General features: G+C 35.8%; 2 protein-coding genes across 2 annotated transcripts; both read right to left on the reverse strand.

Annotated features, from left to right (window-relative positions):
* Positions 1-2,134: 2,134 nt before the first annotated feature.
* LOC114356002 (uncharacterized) lies at positions 2,135-9,106 on the reverse strand. The gene is made up of 4 exons (XM_028309076.1): positions 9,014-9,106; positions 8,714-8,874; positions 8,417-8,549; positions 2,135-3,052 (listed from the first exon to the last, which is right to left on the reverse strand). The coding sequence occupies exons 3-4, from the start codon at positions 8,532-8,534 to the stop codon at positions 2,523-2,525; spliced, it is 648 nt and encodes a 215-aa protein (XP_028164877.1). The 5' UTR covers positions 8,535-8,549; positions 8,714-8,874; positions 9,014-9,106; the 3' UTR covers positions 2,135-2,522.
* Positions 9,107-11,910: 2,804 nt separating this feature from the next.
* On the reverse strand, positions 11,911-21,425 carry LOC114355984 (uncharacterized). Its single transcript, XM_028309053.1, has 5 exons — positions 21,329-21,425; positions 18,336-18,392; positions 15,825-15,899; positions 13,017-13,118; positions 11,911-12,412 (listed from the first exon to the last, which is right to left on the reverse strand). The coding sequence occupies exons 1-5, from the start codon at positions 21,423-21,425 to the stop codon at positions 12,141-12,143; spliced, it is 603 nt and encodes a 200-aa protein (XP_028164854.1). The 3' UTR covers positions 11,911-12,140.
* Positions 21,426-22,423: the final 998 nt, after the last annotated feature.

The following is a 22,423-nucleotide window of genomic DNA, read 5'->3' on the forward strand; positions in this document are numbered from 1 at the left end:
TAAAATTATAAAAGTATATTTAATTTTATAAGTAACAAACATACATCCTTACAAACTTTTGCATTTATGATATTAGTAAGATTTGTTTACAAAACAACTACGATTTTCTTTAACTCAAACGTAGGGTAAACCAGAGAGTGATTGCCCACTGGTAGTGATTGCCCGCTTTAAGAATAATATTGTCAGGTGCTGACTTTGAATCACTCTAGTTAGATTTGAATTGACTAAGTAGATGTCTCCGTGATCAATATACAGTAGATTTAAAATTTACAATAGGAAACACTAAAAAAAAACAGTTAGGGCGGATTTTGTCAAGACGGGTGAAAATGTTACTCAAACAAGTAAAGACTTTAACAATTTTACTAAGGAATTACTTGCTTAGAGGTTAATTATTTTTTCCAAGTTATTTAATATTCAACTAATGGTGTATAGTCATGATGAAATTATAAGTGTTTTCTTCATTATCAATGAAAATACCTGATAAAATTTGATTTCTAACCGTCATTTTAACGGTGGGTAATCACTGCACGTAAATCTGTATATTTTTAGTTATTGCCCACCATCATTTCAGTTATTGCCATATGTTAATGTATAGTTATTGCCCAGGGCAATTATTATTAGAGTGTTGCCACCATGCAGTAGCAGTGTTTAAGTTGCTCATTGCTAGACTTGTTTTGCAATTTACAGGCATAAATATTGAAATGGCTTTTAATGTTTCATTTTCAGTATGCCAAAGACTCCAAAAGTTCAATGTAGCATAGAAAATTTGCAAAAAGCGATCGAAGCTGTACAAGATGTATCCAACAATTTATCTACAAGATAAATTGCTAAAAAATATGGTTTGGCTTGAAAAAATTGATAAAAATTCAAACGCAAATNTTTGATATCAAAACTTTTTTTTTTTAATTTTCATACAAAATAAATTTTATAAAATCCGATTTATATGAAAATTAAAATAATTAAAATAAAGATATCAATTTTCTGACTTCACCATACCATTTATATGCCCATGTTAACATGGGCTAGTGTCGGCTTTGTTTACAAAACAACTACGATTTTCTTTAACTCAAACGTATGTAAAATTATAGTCTTTATAACAATGAAGCTTACACAATTACATTACTGAGGAAAAAATAACAAAAATCTTAAGTAAAAGAAAGTATAAATCTGAAATAATACTACTCGTATAATGAAATGTTAAGTAATTAGAATTTTAAACCTTGGTGAAGTGTGGTACAACTTTTAGGGGGTATTTAGTGCCCCAAGGCTAATGTGAGCCTGGTGTGGTTATGCGCCGCCACGGGTCGGCTATACAGTAATGGGTAGGGAAAGAAATGGATAGGATAGGGTAAAGATTTTTGGACGCCGGCCCGAGGTTTCAGTTATACCAATTACTGAAGGTAGTTGGCCAATACAGGCGGCAACCTCGTGAAGGATAGTCCACTGGCCTTGCTTAGGGGATTGTTACGACCTGCGCTACTCCCTAAGCCATTCGCCGAACCCGGCACCGGACTTCGGAGCGCTTCATCGCTCCCATCCGAGCGCACGTCGCACTAGAGCGGGCCGCGCCAGACCTGAAACAATATTACTCATAATTAATGAAATATTAAGTAATTACAAGTATAAATCAACAATGGGAGCGGTGAAGCGACTTCGCAGCCGCTTCATCGCTCCCATCCGAGCGCACTGGACCAACGCGAACCAGACCCTGAAAAAAAAAAACATTAACCATAACTAACATTTACTTTTTTCTTCAGCCCAGAAGACTTATACTTTTGAAGTGCCATGGCCTGCATAGCTGATTTTAAACGATTTGGCAGTTTCGACATAAAAGATCCGCGAAGAATTTTATTAATACTATTGCACCAATTATTAATTTGCACTCTACAAACAATAGTAATAAACTGGTCAAATAATTGAGTACGGTGCTGGGTGCAACCCATGGAGTCGATGAAAACGGAATTTGAAAAATGAGTGCGAATATTTTTTACTACGTCTGTGGGTCTAGACAAAGTGCAAATTATAATCGCAAACCAGTCGATAAGTGATCGAAAAGCCCCTTTTTTGTATGGAGTTTTGACGGATTCGATTTTCAATTCGATCAAAAAGTGCGTTTTGTCAAGGGGGGCTGGTCTGTGTGCAAAAAGATCCAAATAACTATTGATATGTTTCACTAAATCGCGAAAGATTTGTACAAATTTTGGAGTAGGATATTGAAGGCTTTTGCCTTTCAACAAACTACGCTCTCTGTGGGTACTTAATCCATGAGTGGATTAGAGAAATTTCTTTAGTCACTAATGTGTCATTGCAGGCCTGGCATTTAAAAATAGTTTTTAGTCTTCTAGCTACATAGCCGGCTGTAAAAGCTGACGAATGAACGTTCAGCTTTTCTGTGCGAACTTGCTGAAGCAATGGAATCGCTTCCCCTGGTTCAGCAAGTTCGTGGGGAGTCGAGACTGGAGTGCTCGTAGAGGGGCCGTCTGAAATAAGAACCCTTTCGGGTTCGGGAGTATTATTATCCATTAAAAAAAACCGTCGACAAGGGTTTCTCCTAAATCTGATTCACAATTAGTATTGCGAGACTGAGGGCCCAAAAGGTTTGTAATTAACAAAGATTTAAATGAAGTTTGAAAAATGTAGGGACTGGGACTGTTGCTTCTGTGATTTAAAGCTCTTATACGACCAAAAAAATTCTCGAGTGGATCTTGGTTTAAATTTCGAGGATAAAATAAATGCACCCCTTCCAGTTTAATTTCAAACCAAATTGAAATAAAACTTTTCAGGGTGATGATCCAATTCTTTAAGCTCGGTACATATTTTTTGTTGTTCGTATTAGGCTCAACAAAATAAATATTGTTTAAAGTTCGAATTGCCTCCTGCCAAAATTCGACATGTTTTGATACACCCTCAACCTCTTTTACCGGTCCCCGCATCTTGCCAGGAGCGGAGTTTCCGCGAGAGCCGTTGACGCTGTCAAACCTGTCGAAGAACAGCACAGCCTCCGACGTAGTCCCCATGGTACTGCTTGCTGGCGTCCCGTCCGCGTGGTTTCCTGTCAAACAATCACTGTACATAATTATAATACACATTATATAAAATTAAGATCGCACAAAACAATCTTATAAAACTGCCCATTATAATATTGAACATGATGTACCATTTCATTTTCACATTCTCTCGCAGATACTTTCCTTATTCAAACAGAAATAAAAACGTCTATAAAACTCCATAAGGATTCTGCACACCAAACCCACCGACACTGACTAGACCTGTACTATTACCTTGGACGAATAAACCACTGGACACGAAACCTACAAGATTTCTAAGGAAACACGATCAACCACTTTTTGCGGGGGGAGAGGTTTGACAATTGTCAAATAATGACATTTAGTGCTGGGAAAAGATCGTAAATTTTTATCGATAGTTATGTAAATGAATGAATGAATGAACCTAACGAGATAAATGAATTATGGATTGATTTATTATTGAAAGTTTCTTTAATTAAAAGACTATAATTAATTAGTAAAGTAACTTTTTGTATTTTCTTCTAAGGAATTTTTATTAGTTAAGTATAATACATGAGTCAAATGACTATTACTCCTAAACTAACTGATGTATCTTAACCGTTATAGTTTTCCTTGAAAGTTCATAAAATAAATTATTATTATGAATTTTCCCAGATTTTTCAAGCTAACGGTTTAGTTTTTAGAGGGGACTCGAAAAAAAATTGGCACTTTCAACTTTAATAATTTGCAAACAGATCTCTAAATGGAAAAATAGCCTTAGAAACCCCTAAGCAATTTTAAAAGACCTGTCCAACGATATCCCACACGATGAGGTAGAAGATAAAAAAAATTCACCCCCACTTTACATGTACCTACCCCTAGATGTAAAGCAACTAGCTACCGTAATTTTATTTTTCAAAATTTTATCTTACTGTTTTATCAGCGTGATTAATATACATACCTCCACAAAATTACAGCTCTCTAGTGCCAATAGTTTCCAAGCAAAACCTCGGACAGACAGACATAGCAAAACTCTAAGGGTTCCTTGTCAGGACTACGGAACCCTAAAAAAGGTAGCCCTTCAGGNAAATAATTGTCTCTGTCCGTGTCAACATTGTCACTATTAAATGAATTTGTTTTTTTAGATCAACCTCATGGATAGTATTTGCCATGCTTGTTGGCAACTTGCAAATGAAGCAACACGGCAAGGTTCTGAGTCACCAGGGACTGCATCCCATCCGTTGCAGACAGATGACTCTCCTGACTCACATGAACTACAGGAAGATAATCATGAGGAGGCGTGCCATCATAGGATATTGTTGCAACTGTATTGTGGATTTGAGGACAGTAGGGTGTTGCTCACATGTGATGAGTATCGTATGGTATTTAGCCTATGCTCATCACTTAGACAATATATCACCACCTGCACAAGTGTTAGATGGAATTCTTGTAAGAATAAACATTGAATAAATCAGTATATTGATTTTAACTTTTGTTTTTATTTAATAAACTTCTTGATAGCATTATTATGTTGACTTGAGTAAAAGTTCCCCATTAAAGCCTTGTCTATTTTATGAATGTGTATAAATAATATAATCTTTAGGTAAATAAAGAATATCTCTTGTTTAGGCGAGCACTCGCGATGCGTATTATCTAATGAGCATCAATCCAACAGAAAGTAACTGCCTTTAAAATCATCCTGAATAAAAGATAAAACGATAATATTATTTTGATCACTTTTCGTTGTTTTAAACATTATAGTTCCAAAATACTGGACTGTCCTGTCGATGACATTGACAGTGGGGCGCCACCGTCAATACCGGATCGCTGGTTCAGATTTTTGCCATGTTGGAAACCATATAGTTGAACGATGGTAGCGCCCCCCTGTCATTGAGTTTGGCGGGACAGTTCAGCGTGGGTCATCTATATTATTTTTTTCTGTCTGTCTGTATCAGTCAGATTATATATGTCAAAAAATGACAATTGACATTTAAAACGTTTTGTTCTCCATGTTTAAGCGTTCTGTTAACCTTCAAAGCGTTTTGTTAACCTTCTTCCGTATTATCATAACATTGAATTTATCTTTTTATTCTGAAGTTGTAGAAATATGGTATGATTACATTTTTTGTTGTATAAATCAAGACAAAGAAATTGGTAATATTTTCACTGTCGTACACTCCGTCTAAAGACGGTACCAACACTACATAGGTTTCTGCCAATCTTCTTTCGAGGGTAAAATAAATGCACTCCTTCCAGTTTAATTTCAAACCAAATTGATATAAAACTTTTCAGGGTGATGATCCAATTCTTTAAGCTCGGTACATATTTTTTGTTGTTCGTATTAGCACAGAATAATAAAAAGTACTACGTACAGAAGTTTTACTTCGCGAAGGTATTTAAAAAACTGTATGTCATTAACAATATGGTGTAATTTAGCCTGTCTCAAGAGTCAAGCACCATTTTGTTGACAAACGTCAGTGATCGGCACTTACGCCGAAGCTATAGGGCTGACTTCGGTAAAATGATGTGACGCGAGGTGCCAAACTGCGGAAAATGGCGGAGGAAATACATGATTTAGCATGAATTATCATGAATAATATTAACTACTTATTTACCTCTCAGTGTCTTGAGGCAACTTAAAGTAATTTATGGACGCCCCCTAATCATATTTTGTTTACATATCAAATTTTATTTATTTTACGAAAAAATAGCTACTATAATAGATTTAAAATGTACTTACGCGTGATAAGAAACATTTCTTGTGTGACCGGAATAATTTTTGCAATAAAGTACGGCGCATTTACCCATTTTTCGTGATATTTTTACTCTTCGAGAGCTCGCGTCATACTGACAAAGTGACAACCTGACAACATTTACCATGGCTAATTTAGCCTTGGTAAGTGCTAGCGGGGTAAAGACGAAAACGTCACTCGTTACGCGTCCAGTGGTTTATTCGTCCAAGACTATTACTTATTCTGTGCTAGAAGTCACAGTCAGTGTCGTTCGGCGACGCTTATACCATTTAGATATGTGCTGAGTCAGACTGACTGTGACAGTACTGACTGAAGCACCTAGATGGTACTCATGTTCTCGAATATATAAAAATGCTGGATGCGTGCGGTGCAAGACCACCGGTCTTTGTGGAATTCCTTGGGGGAGGCCTTTGTCCAGCAGTGGACGTCATTCGGCTGAAACGACGACGACGACGACTGTATTCGGATCCACAATACTCGAATACAGGTTTCGATTAGGTACTTACGGTATCATCATATTATCATCATCATAAATGTACATATTTGATATTGTCCCTTTCGGTAAGATCCTTAAAAATATTATGGAGCGTTTGTCAAACCTACCTTTGGAGCTGTATCTCAGCATTGCAGCAGTTTTTTCACTCAATACTTGTATAAGGGAATCAGAAGCAGAGAAACAAATATTGCAGATTCAATATCCGAACTTTATTATTTTCTAATAAGTATTTTACACAGTCGGGCAGAGTTTCCTCTTAACTAGTGTCTCGTACAAGAATGTGTCTCTAAATGCACGAACCTCCTCGTATATCACCTTTCCCCTCCCAACTTACTGAGACTTGTTCTACAACTTGACGAGTCAGTACAACAACCGTATTTTATAAACTTCCGTTTCCTAATTTAAATATTATTTTTATACAAATCAAATAAATCTCTATGCAATTATACTTAAGTAAAAATAATAATAATATACTATTAATAAATATAATAATTTTCTTACACTTGAGTCAACTTGTGCAGCATCCGGATGTCTCCAACCTAAAAATGTAAGAATTTATGTAATGACCAACTTTAGTGTAGGAGTACATGATAACATAAATGAAAGCAGATACAAATTATCTTGAAAATCACCTGTTATTATGTATATGTTACAGGAAATGTATGAATTCTAGGAATTGTATACTATTCCTAGGAAATGTATACAATTCAGAAGCTATTTAGGAAATGTATAAAATATTGTTCCAGAGATTTTTTAATACGCACATATCCTAGGAAATCTATACTTTTCCTGGGAATTTTATAGAATTCCAATATTGTATTAGGAAATGTATAAAACTAAGCGGCACTAGCGCGGTCGCGTGATCGGGTGCCCCTCGTTACGCCTAAAATTTCATTTAGCCAAACCACATTGGCCGATAGGTACTTTTAACTCACAATATTATTGTTTAGCCTGACAGATGTTTTCGCACTATGGCTTTGGCCGAAAAAAATATTTGCTTAAAATTTATTGGCATACCTTTCTTTCGGCATCACGCATATTACGCGGAAATATTGGAAATCCCTAATTTTAACATCTCTTTTATTAAACTATTATTGGCATGAAGGTTTTAGTACTCCTGTAGCTGGATAAAAAAGTCTCGGTTAGGTTAGGTTAAACTTGCGACCTTACAAATAATTAAAATAATTTTGTATAAAAAAATTTTAGGTTTAAAATTTGTGTGCCATAGACAACTAGGCGTACAAAAAATTTGGCGATTCGATAGAGACCCCGCGTAATCGGATGATGCAATATCCTCCCCCTCGCACGGCATGTCCACGCGTATTCATTGAAATCTTAATTACATTTCCGATTGCTGTTTAGGAAATGTGTAATTTTCCTAGGAAATGTGTCTAATATAATTTACATCACACATTTCCGGGTGATTTTAGGACTTATACACAATTCCTAGGAATTGTATACAATGACGGATTTCATACATTTCCTGTAACATATACATTAAATTGCTGATCATTTAAAAATAACTTTGTGGTTTAATATTGACTACTCATTACCTCGCAGTCCGCCTTGTAGATTTCAATAATATCATTCCATTTGGCCAGTTGTCCTCGAAACATCAAGTCTTTATTTAAAAAGTTGTTTCGGATTTCTTTAATTAGGTGAGGAGGGTAAAAAATAATGTGCAATGTGTGCCCATTAATTTTGACTTGGTTATCTAAAAAAAAGTCGTTCATTATTAATTATGTCTATGAAAAAGGTTATATTAAAATTATCCCTGACCTTGACTAACATTATTAAATTTTGTCTTAAGCAGACGAAAATAGACACGGGCGAATAGTCCAATCAACGAGGCGTTTATAACCCGAATAATTCGTCCGTCAATGAAACTTGGCACATGGTGAAAGTAGGTAATATAGATCATAGATATGCAAAAATCCAACAAAATTTTTTTTGGGAAGTTATGTTTTTTGACCTAAACATGAAAATCGTTAATAACTCTCTGTGTAAAAATTCTCAGCTTGATATTCTTTCTGTATACGTACCTATGTGCTACTTAGAATATGTATGTAAAAGAATCCAACACTTTTTCGATTTCAGAGATACCTGAAATNTCCCTTTCGGTAAGAACCTTAAAAATATTATGGAGCCTTTGTCAAACCTACCTTTGGAGCTGTATCTTAGCATTGCAGCAGTTTTTTCACTCAATACTTTGCAGTTCTTCACCTTCATCTTCTTGATCTTCTCTGGAATCACGTGCTCGTCGGTCAACTTGTGCAGCATCCGGATGTCTCCAACCTAAAAATGTAAGAATTTACGTAATGACCAACTTTAGTGTAGGTACATGATAACATAAATGAAAGCAGATACAAATTATCTTGAAAATCACCTGTTATTATGTATACATTAAATTGCTGATCATTTAAAAATAACTTTGTGGTTTAATATCAACTACTCATTACCTCGCAGTCCGCCTTGTAGATTTCAATAATATCATTCCATTTGGCCAGTTGTCCTCGAAATATCAAGTCTTTATTTAAAAAGTTGTTTCGGATTCCTTTAATTAGGTGAGGAGGGTCAAAAATGATGTGCAATGTGTGCCCATTAATTTTGACTTGGTTATCTAAAAAAAAGTCGTTCATTATTAATTATGTCTATGAAAAAGGTTATATTAAAATTATCCCTGACCTTGACTAACATTATTTAATTTTGTCTTAAGCAGAGGAAAATAGACATGGGCGAAATTAAATTATACAACTTGCCTAACAGCCTCTGCTGTTCCTGTTCTCTCCTTACGTCATCTTTAAAAAGATTCAGGCACGCTTGAAAGGTGGAGCCCTGGTCGCATACAGGGCTTTAGGCCTCAAGCCAATGTCAATGATGGCATCAATGACCTCCTGAAAGCAAATATTTATAATAGGCAAATAAATAGAAATTAATAAATATCATTTGGACATTTTACACTATAGCCTCTAATCCCATACTAAGCAAAGCTTCCTATTATGGGTACTAGACAACGGATATAAACATACTTAAATACTTTTTTGTTAATATAATTATATGTTACGGTAAATGAGATTGAAAATTATTAATAATCGCCGGTTATTATGAATAATATTACCGACAGTCGAGGTAAAAGTAATAAATGAATTACATTATTTTTTCAGTGATTATTTAATAATGTAACCTCAGTAGTAACAAATATCATATAAGAGAACAACGGCTCGTGTATAGCCACACATTTGAACGTTTTGACATCACATATTAATATAATTTGGATAATGAGTTTAAGTGAGATTAATGAGTTTGCCATAATGCCCATAACATATTGTTTTGATTTAAAGTGAAAAATAGTTTAAGGTGCGGCGGCGGTGGCCCTTGGGCTACCCCAAAGCCGCCTATTTAGTTTTATACACACAAATGATATCATATTAATCACATTTACTAAATCATGAGGTAATTATTCATAATAACCGGCGATTATTCATAATTTTCACATTTATCACATTTACCGTACGTGTAACATATTATTATACACTATTCGCTGGGTGCGAAGTACTAGGTGGGGGGGACATAATCTATCGCAGCGCTCATGGTGGTCAAAAGTAGAAATAATGTTAGCTCTGTCATCAGATGTATCTGTCAATGGCAAAGCGATTCTACATAATACATTTTAATATCATTAATTAATCGCATGAAAAGGGTCCTACTGGGAACTTAAATAAAAGAGTGGACTGTATTTCGATAGGGCTGTTTTAATAGCCGTTTACAATTTGGAAATAACTAAACTATACAACGTGGTAGTACAAAAATGAGTCACAGTAGTTGTTGTGCACAGATGTTTGCCTTATGATGAGAGCGTGAATTATTGAACTCTGCCCTTGTTTTGTTCTTAATTCTTCTACATCTCGGACTTGTCCAGCCAATACCAACAACTTTCCTTTAAATACGGTTTGTGGTTGGAATTTGATATTGTAACTCTCACAAACCCGGTCTTCAAAACGATACTCATTTCGATCTGAAAACGATATTTAATTTATTACTAGCGATACAGAAACATTTAAATATATTTTTTTTCGCGCGGCCATCGACCAAACTTTGTTTTTTGATTACAAAATAGTGTAATAAACCAAACTTACTATGGCATGTATACCTCTAAACTCAGTCTGAACTGAGTTACGAGCATTAGAAGTTTGATGATTTCACATACAAGCTTTGCTTTTTGCGCGCAAGTTTTGTAAGAAATTGCAACAAAATATTGCGCTATTTTTTTATTGCGCTGATTCTGCTCCATACTGATGTCTGGAGCCTTTAATGGATGGTATTGTTTGTTTACATTATACAATGTCACTATTTTGTTGCAATTTCTTACAAAACTTGCGCGCAAAAAGCAAATCTAGTATGTAAAATCATCAAACTTCTAATGCTCGTCACTCAGTTCAGACTGAGTTTAGAGGTATACATGTCATAGTAAGTTTGCTTTATTACACTATTTTGTAATCAAAAAACTAGGTTTGATCGATGGCCGCGCTAAAAAAAAAGACGCCAATTTCCGGCATTGTCTTTTCTTTAAAGTAAGAGCAGGAGTGGTGCCTTCACACGAGTAATAGGCAAAAGATTGTCGCCATGATGCGACCACTCCACGGACCATGAATACCAATGCATGGTCGCATAATCTTTTCTTTGACTCGCCAAAATTTACAAAGCCGTCGACCCTATCCTCTGACTCCACAAATGTTAATTGTGGAGTCAACGCCACCTCATCGACGACTACCTACTGAGCACAATCTCTTTTTGTCATCCCAAGAAGAGATGTGTTTTTTCAGTTGCTGGAGCAAATTTACATTCAATCCAGGCTGAAACTTTATAGTCTGCGCAAATGTATTTAAAGTTCTACGGCTGGGTAAAATAAATATGTGGCGCAACAGCTCATAGGCTTTCGGGCTCCTTTTTAAAAATACCAAAAAATACCAATGAGTCCACCTTTTGTTGAGGTGTATATAGGGTTGCCAGGCGTCCGGCTTTTTAGGGACTTGTCCGGCCAAATATTGCCTTGTCCGGCTTGTCCGGCTTTTTATTTGGTTGCCGCGCCAAGCAAAAGTCGAGCCACAGAATCATATGAAGCGCACGCATCAGGATGTTGGAGTCCGGCTTTTGTGATTTTGGACCTGGCAACCCTAGGTGTATACCGCCTCTGTTTTATTGGTTTATTTGCAAGCTCGACCTGTAATCGATAAAATTAATAACGGTAATTATAATACATACACACGACAGTTTATGACGTGAAGAGTGAAATGATAGACCTTCCTTACTTACACTTACTAATGAGGACAACGTAAAGCTCTTACAGCCGGTGTTAGGAAGTAGTAATCAAACTATATAAGGAGAGAGCTGATCTCCCCTGCCCTTTTGTCCCTATGTCTGAGAGTCCTCCACCTGGACATGAGCTCCCCTGGCTTACCTGGAAGTCTTTAAATAGACTTCGGACGCAGGTCGGCCGTAGTAAGGACAATCTGGCCAGGTGGGGATTCTTGGATGGCTTGTACATGGAGTGCAGGTGCGGTTTTATTCCCCAGTCGATGAAGCGCCTGATGTCATGCCCTGAGTGCCCAAGCAACTGCACTCAGGAGGATTTGATGAGTGCTACTGACAACGCCACTCTTGTGGCGGAGTTTTGGGCTGACACTGTGTAGGTCTGTTGTCGACACGATAAGAAGAAGAAGAAGGGCGTGTTCTATTTTTCAATGTGTAAGTTTAATGTTGTATCAATATACCCACAAAATTTCATAAAGCTCAGATTGTGGCTCCTTAAAAAATTGCAAAAATGTTTATATTATTATGGAAAAATAATTTTCGTAAATTCTCCATACAAAACGGCAATTTCATACTTTAATAACACACCTTATAGTATAACCCAGCTGATTTACTTACTTGCATCATCAAGAATAACTTTGCTTGAGGGGTTAAATTTTTAATTAATTGTTTAAAGCAATCCTTATTGCTCAAATTTGTGGCCCTTTCTAAATTTTCTTCGAAAGATCGCAATAGCCGCCGGTTGGAATTAATTATGTTTCGACATTTGTGGTACATTTGTCTACATTTCGGTGTTAGATTTCTGATGTTTTTAACAATTCTGTCCCTTGATACTCCTGGTATTGTGTCTGTAAAAATATAATTTATAATGTAATTTAAAAAAAAAACGTTTTATAGAATAAACAGATGCTTGCAGATCCCTTCTACACTCGACGTCAAATAAATCGCACATCCCGCGACAAGCATTTTCAATCCCCACTTCCCACCAATATTGGTACCATTTAAAAGCCTAGTTCTAACCTTAATTTCATTAAAGGAAAGGTTTTTACCCCAAAATGTGTCTTTAGAAGGATCCAGAAGTCACTTCTTCAAAAAATAGGTAGTTACGCTACAGCCAACTTTTATGGCTATAAAACTGTTAAGTTGGGTTTAATTGCTATCCATCTGTTAAAGAGGACACGTGAAATCATTATTTGGTTTTATAACCATAAAAATAGGTCTAATTGATCCCATAGGTGGGCCCAAAGTGAGGTATTTTTTCAAGTCACATTTATGGTATATGTTATTCATTTATTAAGTAATTAAATGTGTTTTTCTTTAAGGATATTTATTGGGCTTTCAAATAACACCAATATTGTTAGGGCACCATGATTGTGTCAGAAGAAAATCGTTAAAGTTTGCGTCGCGGAAGGTGCGGTTTATTTGATGTTGAGTATAGTTCGGATCTCGTACTATAAGTATTGTGTGGTGGAGGTGTGCTGGATGTAACTGGACTCGATGGCCTGTGAACAGCTTGGGGGGATACATTTGCATCAACTTGACGCGTTGATGCCCCTAAAATAAAAGAGAACATGTTGAAATTTATAAACTACTAGCTTTTTCCCGCGGCTTCACCCGCGGGAAACTCAGTATTTCAGTAACAGATCGTCATAAATTTTAGCCTTAGTTATTCTGGGTTATAAATAAATAAATAAATCTTTGGACAATTTCACACAGCGCCAGCTAGCCCCAAAGTAAGCAACTTAATGCTTGTGTTATGGGTGCTAGCTTAACGGATATACTACTTATATACTTTTTTTAATTTTAAATACATACATATTATACATAGTCACACCCAGACCCGTCACAGAAATTAAAATTCAGCGGTTATAAACAATAACACTGTAAAGTTTCATCAAAATCCGTTCAGTAGTTTTTCGTGAAAGAGTAAAAAACATATTAACATCCTCCGTTTTATCGACTTAGAGGTGGAGTTTTGTAAAATCCTATCTTAGCGGACGTCTACACCCTATAAGGAACCTACCTGTTATTGTTTTTGGATAGTCTAAATTACCATGATATTATTGTTTCTAAAATAGTTTTTCTGTTACCGTAATCATATCAAAATAATTAGGTAAGTATATGATTGAAATACATAATAATTTAGTGAAGTAAAGAAGTAAAATGTTCGGATTGAGAAAGGTTATTAAATTTGAAAGGACAATGACCAAAAATGTATGGAGTGTGGTCCAAATGTCCACCACTAACGAGACCTATGTAGTAAAATAGTCTACTAAATACTGATTCATTATAACCAAACCGCAATCAAAAATATGCTGTCAGTAAAAAGTTATGACTGAATGAAAAGTCATGTTTTTTACCTTTTCATCCAAAAAATGTTCTTGATATCATTCTATCCATCGCACATTTTGGATTAATCTATGCATGTTATGTCATGTCGCTTAGTGTGCCGTGTTAGATTATCGCTAAAAGAAAAAAAAATAAGCTCAGAAGAAGGACAAAAATATTGGAATTATGGTCGGGTGGTCGCTTCTCCGCCCCTATTGGTTGTAGGGTGATGTTATACACCACTACTTTTTTATCACCGGAAAAATTTTAACAGGTTATGTAGAAATGTGTGAAAATTATAAAGTAAAAAAAAAATTTTCATTTTTATAAAGTTAATTTTTTTATTAAATTTTCTTTAGTCCCTATTTTACGCGTCACAGCTGGGCCACTCCGCTGCTCGTTCATTCAGTAGAGTAGTCGTACGCGCTCGCACATTGATCTGTCTGTCTCGCTCACGCCTTGACCACGCTTCCAGTGTTATTATTACTAATTTAGACCATTTTAATGCAACATTTCAAGTAATTTTGAGTTCTAATAAGTGTTTCATTACACTTACGTACTTCTTTACGTGGTATTCTGACTGTTAACACTAATTGTAAGTTAATAATACAATGAAATACCTACCTACTGTGAATACGTTACGAATACACACCAATGTGTCGTTACGAGGCTACTACGACTTTAAAAGAAATATGTAATTCAAAGATCTGCCAAAACAGCGGCTTTCAATGTTATCATCACAGAATAATAATAATGTATTACTTAGCTACCTATCCTAGGCTATTTTTATTGCAACATTTCAAGTAGGTAATTAGAATGTAATTGAACGCAGGGCAAAGGACGAAAACAGTAATTTAGTAATTACGTAATACGTCACGTTGTATTTCTGTGAGTTTTTAACACTAGTTAATAATAATACCTACTGTGTAACTCCAATTGAGATCGCGCGTCGTTCGTAGTTCGTGAATTTAAGATCCGCCATAACAGCTGAGTGGTGCGAACAGTTTTAGATGGTGGTTTTAGTAGGCGCTTAGGTAAAATAATAAAAATAATTCAACTTTCCCTTCATACTTACCCGGGCTTAGGATCGGCCTTAGGACCGGCAAAATTCAATGCTTTGATAAGCACCCTGCATCGTGCTGAAGTGTGGCTGTCCCGGTACAGTCGCAAAACTGCACTACACAATTTCTCCGGCCAAGAATAATAATGCACGTATGATTAACACGTATTCACGTGAGGTGAATTGGTAAGACAACGTAATAATTGCACGACACTATTGACTTGATTGATACAATGTTAACAAGACAGTTCACGACCGATCAAGAGCTCGCGCGCGCGCAACTGACCGACCGCGGCCGGCGCCCCGGCGGCCGGGCGAGCGAGAGGGCGGCGCGGGGCCGCGGGCACCCGCCCGATAATGGCCGCACAACAAACGTACACCGCCGCCTTTAGGAAGCGTCGGGCCGGCAACGTCGCATCTCTCTCCATAGTAATGGGCGGCCTTGCGTTGAGCGTAAATAGTGCTAGCGACGCGTGTGTCCAAATATTACCAATTTTGGGATGATATTTTGAGTAGCTTTATTTAACTTTTTTTTTTGCATAAATAGGATTAGTATCAATAAATCATTACCCAGAATTTTTTTTTCGGTGATAAAAATTTAGTGGTGTATAACCTAAAACCATCTTTGATAAATGGGCTATCCATAACAAAAATATTTTTTCAAATCGGACCAGTAGTTCCGAAGATTAGCGCGTAAACTACTACAATTTTTCATACGGTTACTGACAGCTTATTTTTTTTTCGTCCCATATTGAAAGTTAATCTCTATTTAATGGACTATAAGCCAATATAGGTCTCATTAGTGGTGGACATTTGGACCACTTTTGGTCATTGTCCAATTATATTAATAAAATAGATATTATTTATTATACCTTCAGAAGCAGCAATAATTTCCACATTTAACAGATGTGGCTCTGATTGTACATGGCAGGATACAGGTTCTGAATCTGAAATAAATTTCAATACAACATATTAAAATTTAATGTAAATACCATTTATTTTAATTTTATTTTATTATGATGCCATAATTATTTTAAATTAATTTTAAAAATACAGTTTTATGATAGAATAATGCAACCTTTAGTAAATTGAAGCGCATTGCCAAAATCCTGTAAAACTAAATTGATTGACACATTTCAAAAGTAATTGAAAAGATAATTAACCCTAACAACTAAGAAAACGTTTCTTTTTTGGAACAACATTCAAAATAATACTGCGTATTAAAACATTACAAAAGAAAAAATAATATATTATTATGAATCATTCAGTTTAAATGATAATTTAACTTATAAAGTATGTTCGAAGAATATTGTAACTTCTAAATCTAGCTACTTTACCAAGCACTATATCTACTTACTACGAGAACACTAACTAAAACTATCTACTTACCGGCTAAGTGCGAGTCGGACTCGCGAACCGAGGGTTCCGTACAAACCTGTAGGTATATATAACTTTGATTTTGTTACAGCTTAATAGGTACCTGAGTATTTGATATGAAATTCAATTTAATAACTCTACATGTTCATGAGGAAAGGAGTAGTGACGACACACATTTTACCACTTGGAAGTGTCTCTCGCGCAAACTATTCAGTTTTTTGAAGTCTATATAGATACCCCACACATAGGTAAGATGAAAAAAAAATTTTCAGTTTCAGTTCTAAGTACGGGGACCCCGAAAATGTATTGTTTTTTTTTTATTTTTATGTGAAAATCTTATGGCGGTTCACAAAATACATCTACTTACAGTTTTAACAGTATAGCTCTTATAGTTTTCGAAAAAAGTGGCTGTGACATACGGACGAATCTATAAGGGTTCGGTTTTTTGCCATTTGGCTATGGAACCCTAAACATTGTCAAGTTGTGCCAAGTTAATATTACAATACACATTGATAATGAAATACTAGAAGGTCCACACTCACATAATTATTATCATAAATATAATATTTTGTTGCAAAAGATCTCATAAATACCTTCATAAAATTTAATTATTTATTTATTTATTTATTGATAAAGGTACACCAACAGCAATACACATTTGAGACATTCACAGTATACAACACATATTGGGGTTTTAGTTTAAATAATTATGTTTGCCAATTACAGGTATACACAGCAATTTCCAAAACATTGCAGCTTATTAAATATATTATTTGTGTATACAAAACACTAAAAAATTCACAATTAACGAGTCAAGCAATTATCATTACTATTCTACATTTCAAATATTTTGTTTCTACTAGTTAGCTAGCTAGCTACTTAGCTAGGTGAAATTTTACCCATTTGCTCTGAAGCAACTTTTATTTTGTGGTTCAGACTATAACTATGATCATGGTTGATTGCAACCAGATTTCTGATAATATCATCCTCTGTAAAGGTTTAATTTTAATATGTATGCTTTTAAAGTATGTATTATAAATTATTTATTATTAAAACAAGTCCATGGTTTAATGCAATAACTCATCTGCCAATTACTGAACTCAATAGTATTACTAGTGATTCTGGGGAACATGAAACTTTAATTTAAAAACTTATGAGGTTGTATATTTCTTTGTTTGGTGTTATAGCCCGACCAGGAACATAAAAACCCTCGCCATGTTGCGGAAAACTAATGGTACTAATTTCTTTTAATGGCAACAGTAACTGAAAACTTCATTGACATGTCACCTTGCATGTCAGTCTATTGCTGTCAAAGTGTAAACAAACTTTATTTTAAATGTGCGCAATTGATTTTGTGAATTAAATTGCTAAAATCTTTTTCTAGTCGTGAAAGAAAAGTGGTTCACAATGTGTTAAAGTATTTGTCGAAGAGAAATACTAAGGGTTCGGCCAATATTTTCATTGAATAATGTTTCCGACAAAGGTTGTCAAATTGACTGACATGTTTATCGTATAGTACAGTCCACTATGAAAATTAGCTGTGGTTTGTTTCAACTACCTATTTTAAAAAAAAAATGACACTTTCTAAGTGTTGATTTTTATGGAATTGGGAAAGAAGTACCGAGTTTGATGCGTTCATGAGCAGACATTGCAGTTGAATTTTCAAGTTCTGAATTTGATTATTCATGTTTAATAAATCCTACTAGCTCGATTGATGGTTTCATTTAATTTATTTAAACCAGGTTACCTATAATAATATTTTTTCGTTAATTTATGAAAATATCAAATTAGCCCGTAATCCTGAATCCTGATACATAAAGTTAGCCAATTAATTTAACACAGGTACGACTGTATTCAGTGTTGCACTATCAAATGCAATTGTCGCGCCTCTATGCCAGGGTTTTTATGTTCTTGGTCAGGCTATACTTTCAAAGGCCTGGAAACTGAACTTTACAAAATTTAATTAAATATTACTTAGTAATTATTTGCATCTGAGTTGAACATACCTACAGTCTTAGCATTATCTGGCATCAGCATTGAGTTGGACTGATCTTTATCAGTAGCTAGAAAGAAAAAAGAAACAACTATTGAAATATCCTGCATTGAGAACTAGAAAGATTTTAAAATAAATGTTTACTGAATGTTTTTTTATTTTATTTTTATTTTATTCAATAAGTACACATACAGGTTACAGTCATTTACATATCAAAATACATAAACAAAATGAACAGTGTCTAGACTCCAACCTACAAGTAGCGTACATTTAAGTAACGATGATTTTATTTACGTTGCACAATTAATAAACACATCCAAAATGCTCAAAAGACACAACCCTATAAACTGTGTTAAAAAAAGGAAAAGTTATCAATTATTTTTTGTATTATTATCAATATTTATATTTAAAACTGTGTCAATGCTTCTGCGAAACGAGTGTAATTTTTGTTGAAATATATCAAATTCCGGATTCTCTAACGCCATGTCATTATAAAGTCTGCGCATCCTAACCAGGGGATTGTAAAAAGAGGTGTTATTTAAATAATTATTGTAAGTTAGAGTTATAAATGTACGTATTTTATGTAGGGTGCCTTTTCCAAAGAATAGATTTTAAAGATAATTTGTATTAATAACTGCAACACAATATTAATACTATAATGAAAATATCAAATCAATTTATTAATGAAATGTAACATAATGTCTTTTTATTTTAGATTAATTATACTACAAGGTTGAATAAATAAATTATTAGAAATCAACTTATAGTCCAGTCAATGAATGCTTTAACGACGGTGTAGAGAGAAATCCCTGGAACACAATTTCTGACCTCGGGACTTTATTTAGACTAGTTAGGAGATGAATATAGTAAAAGTCCCCGCCCTTAGCCCTTGAGCCGGCGGGGAGAGGGGGGTTTAAAGGTACCACTTTTCGGTTTTACGCTTAATCCTCGGAAACTATGCGTCCTAGTGACATGGCTACTATGAACCAAAAAAAGCTTATTCAATTTGCTACAAGTGAGACAGTCAAGTTTTTCTATATCTTGTATAGTTTTCGCGGCATCTGCTCTAGAAGGTCTGTAATATTGGAAATTTTAATTTTGTCTTACATGTTCCCATCAGGAGAAAATCGACTAAATCAACATTAAGCAAATATTATAGACATGCGGGAGCATGCTAAGCCTAGTTCCAGGGAGGGGACTGCATCTTGCGTATATTTAGACGAACTAATTGGAGCCACTTTTGACTCCTCATCACTCAAAAAGCACTGTGCATTAACACTTCAAATTAGGCTCATGTGTTGAGACTTGCAAGATAAACATCAGCTTCAAATTTCATAAATATACCTCAAACGGTTATTCAGGTATTGACCTTCAAAAATCGATATTTAGGACACTAAAATCTATCACCAGTGAAATGTTAAAATTTACTGGTTTTTTTTTTGTTCCTTTGTATTTACACAACTACCTATCTGGATGCTAAATTTGAACCTTCAAGATCATCTGGAAGTGGTTAGAATTTGGTCTTATAGGTCAGCCATGTAGATTTTTAGATTTCAATACCTAAAGTACCGTTTGAGGTATATTTATGAAATTTGAAGCTGATGTTTATCTTGCAAGTCTCAACACACGAGCCAAATTTGAAGTGTTAATGCACAGTACTTTTTGAGTGATGAGGAGTCAAAAGTGGCTCCAATTGGTTCGTCTAAATATACGCACAATGCAGTCCCCTCCCTGGAACTAGGCTTAACATGCTCCCGCATGTCTAGAATATTAGCTCAATGTTGATTTAGTCGATTTTCTCCTGATGGAAACATGTAAGACAAAAATAAAATTTCCAATATTACAGACCTTCTAGAGCAGATGCCGCGAAAACTATACAAGATATAGAAAAACTTGACTATCTCACCTGTAGCAAATTGAATAAGCTTTTTTTGGTTCATAGTAGTTATGTCACTAGGATGCATAGTTTCCGAGGATTAAGCGAAAAACCGAAAAGTGGAACCTTTAAACCCCCCTCTCCCCGCCGGCTCAAGGGCTAAGGGCGGGGACTTTTACTATGTTCACCTCCTAACTAGTCTAAATAAAGTCCCGAAGTCAAAAATTGTGTTCCATGGATTTCCATCTATAATGCTTTATTGAGTGGACTATTACTGGATGATTTGATCAACAACAGCTTGGAAGGGCGCCGAGATGGTATTTCCTCGTGGGTAAATAAAGTAGGACATCCATTCATGACCCTTATATTGTTTCGGATATATTTATCCTCAAAATGTAGTTGGCAGACCTGAAACAAAAAACAGTTCTATGGAAATTGCTGCAAACTTTTCAGCAATTTGGAAAATTGTATATCAATCTTAAATTACTTAATTTACTATTCTGTCTAATGGCTTCAATGGTGCGAATTTGAAGCACACTGGTTTTGCCAATGTCGAGTGTTTAGAGAGACACGGTGTACAGTGGAATTTGAAGTTTGCCCGGTGTTAATTAAATTAAATTACTTGCCTTTCTTTGACGAATTTGCTTCCATGTCATGGTTCCTAATGCGGGATTTGCAGGCAGGAGGTACTGCATCCATAAGGCCTCAGCCTCGAACTTAGCGGGCAGCGGCGCGGGAGCGGCGGCAGGGCGGGAGCGGCAGGATCTTATGCGTAAAATCAAATAGACCGGTTCTCGAAAACAGCGGCGCGGCAGCGGCGCCGGAGCGGGCAACGAGCGGGCAGCGGCGAGGGAGCGGGCAACGAGCGGGCAGCGCACTCCTTCTTTTGCCCACAATAAATCGAGCGTAAGGAATAAATTTGAATCGAAATAAAATTGTCGCCGTTGTTCAGACATTTCGTTCGCGAATAAAAAACAAATATCTCAACAACACAAGCCCGAACACAACACTTCGCCGCTAAAGCGCCGCGCGAGCTGCCCGCTGGTTTCGAGAACGGGTCTGCGTTGCCCGCCTCGCTCCCGCGCCGCCGCCGCCGCCGCCCCGCTGCCCGCTAAGTTCGAGGCTGAGGCCTAAAGCCTGCAACGCTTCATCTCGCGGCAGCGAAAACAGCCTCGCAGTGGCCTTGGTGGACGAGCAGCCGATCACGATGCACTTGTTGATAGGCATATCTGAAACAGAACTTATAAAAAAACTTAAATACGGTGAAATGAACACGAAGAAAAACAGAAGTAGCAATGACAATTGCTTTTTTGATGATATTTTCGGAAATTTCGAAACAACACGCATACTTAGGTGATTGATTGTTTTCTCGTGCGATTTTGAGTAGTTAGTGTGTGAACGTGTGATAGTGAGTGTGGTAATAGTGAGTGAGTGTTAGGGATATGCCTAAGCGAAGCGCTGGTAGGGCAAAAAAAGAATGAGACATGTATAGGCTCCTTAAGAGCATTTGACGATTTGCAAGAACTAATTTAATTAGTCTAAACAAATAAAAATAATTTTGATTTTGATTTTTTGATTTAACCATACGTACAGTGCTCGTGAGTAGATACGTAAACATGGTTTATGTTACGGGAGGGCACGTGGAAACGCATCTGAAGTCGCATCGGTAAGTACCTAGCTCTAAACTTAAATGACATTCCTTTCTAATGTAGGTAGTGAATAATCTGATAATTTTGTGTAGAAAATACTCCCGCCGTCGCGGTAGGTAGTGGCGGAAAGCGCTCCAATACACTCACACACACATAGGAAACAGCAAACTAATTTAAAACGAACTTTAACTTTAGTTAGTCAAAGAAAAATACCTATTTACACTACCTACTTTACGTGGCTTCCTTCAGTAGACTATCCGACATGATAAGCGAGCGATCCGCGTAGCTCGATGGGTGCCACAGTACAGTTGATGTTGCACGGAAAATATTCGCTAAAAATTCCACTTAGATCACCTAAATAAATATGGCGAGTATTGAAATCAACACCCTGTATAGGTACTAAAGAAAATTAGGATAGGGTTAGGGGAAATAGTTGTATTATTAATTCAGGTACCTATTAAATTAATACTAGCACTTACTTTGACCAAAGTTCTTGATGTTGATCACTCACAATTACAAAACGTTAAACTTACGTTGATCACTAAATACCTAACATTTAGTTGGGAAATGTTATTT

The sequence above is a fragment of the Ostrinia furnacalis genome, unplaced genomic scaffold, assembly GCF_004193835.3.
Source record: "Ostrinia furnacalis isolate ACB-3 unplaced genomic scaffold, ASM419383v2 OfSCF2600, whole genome shotgun sequence".
Classification (NCBI taxonomy): Eukaryota; Metazoa; Arthropoda; class Insecta; order Lepidoptera; family Crambidae; genus Ostrinia; species Ostrinia furnacalis.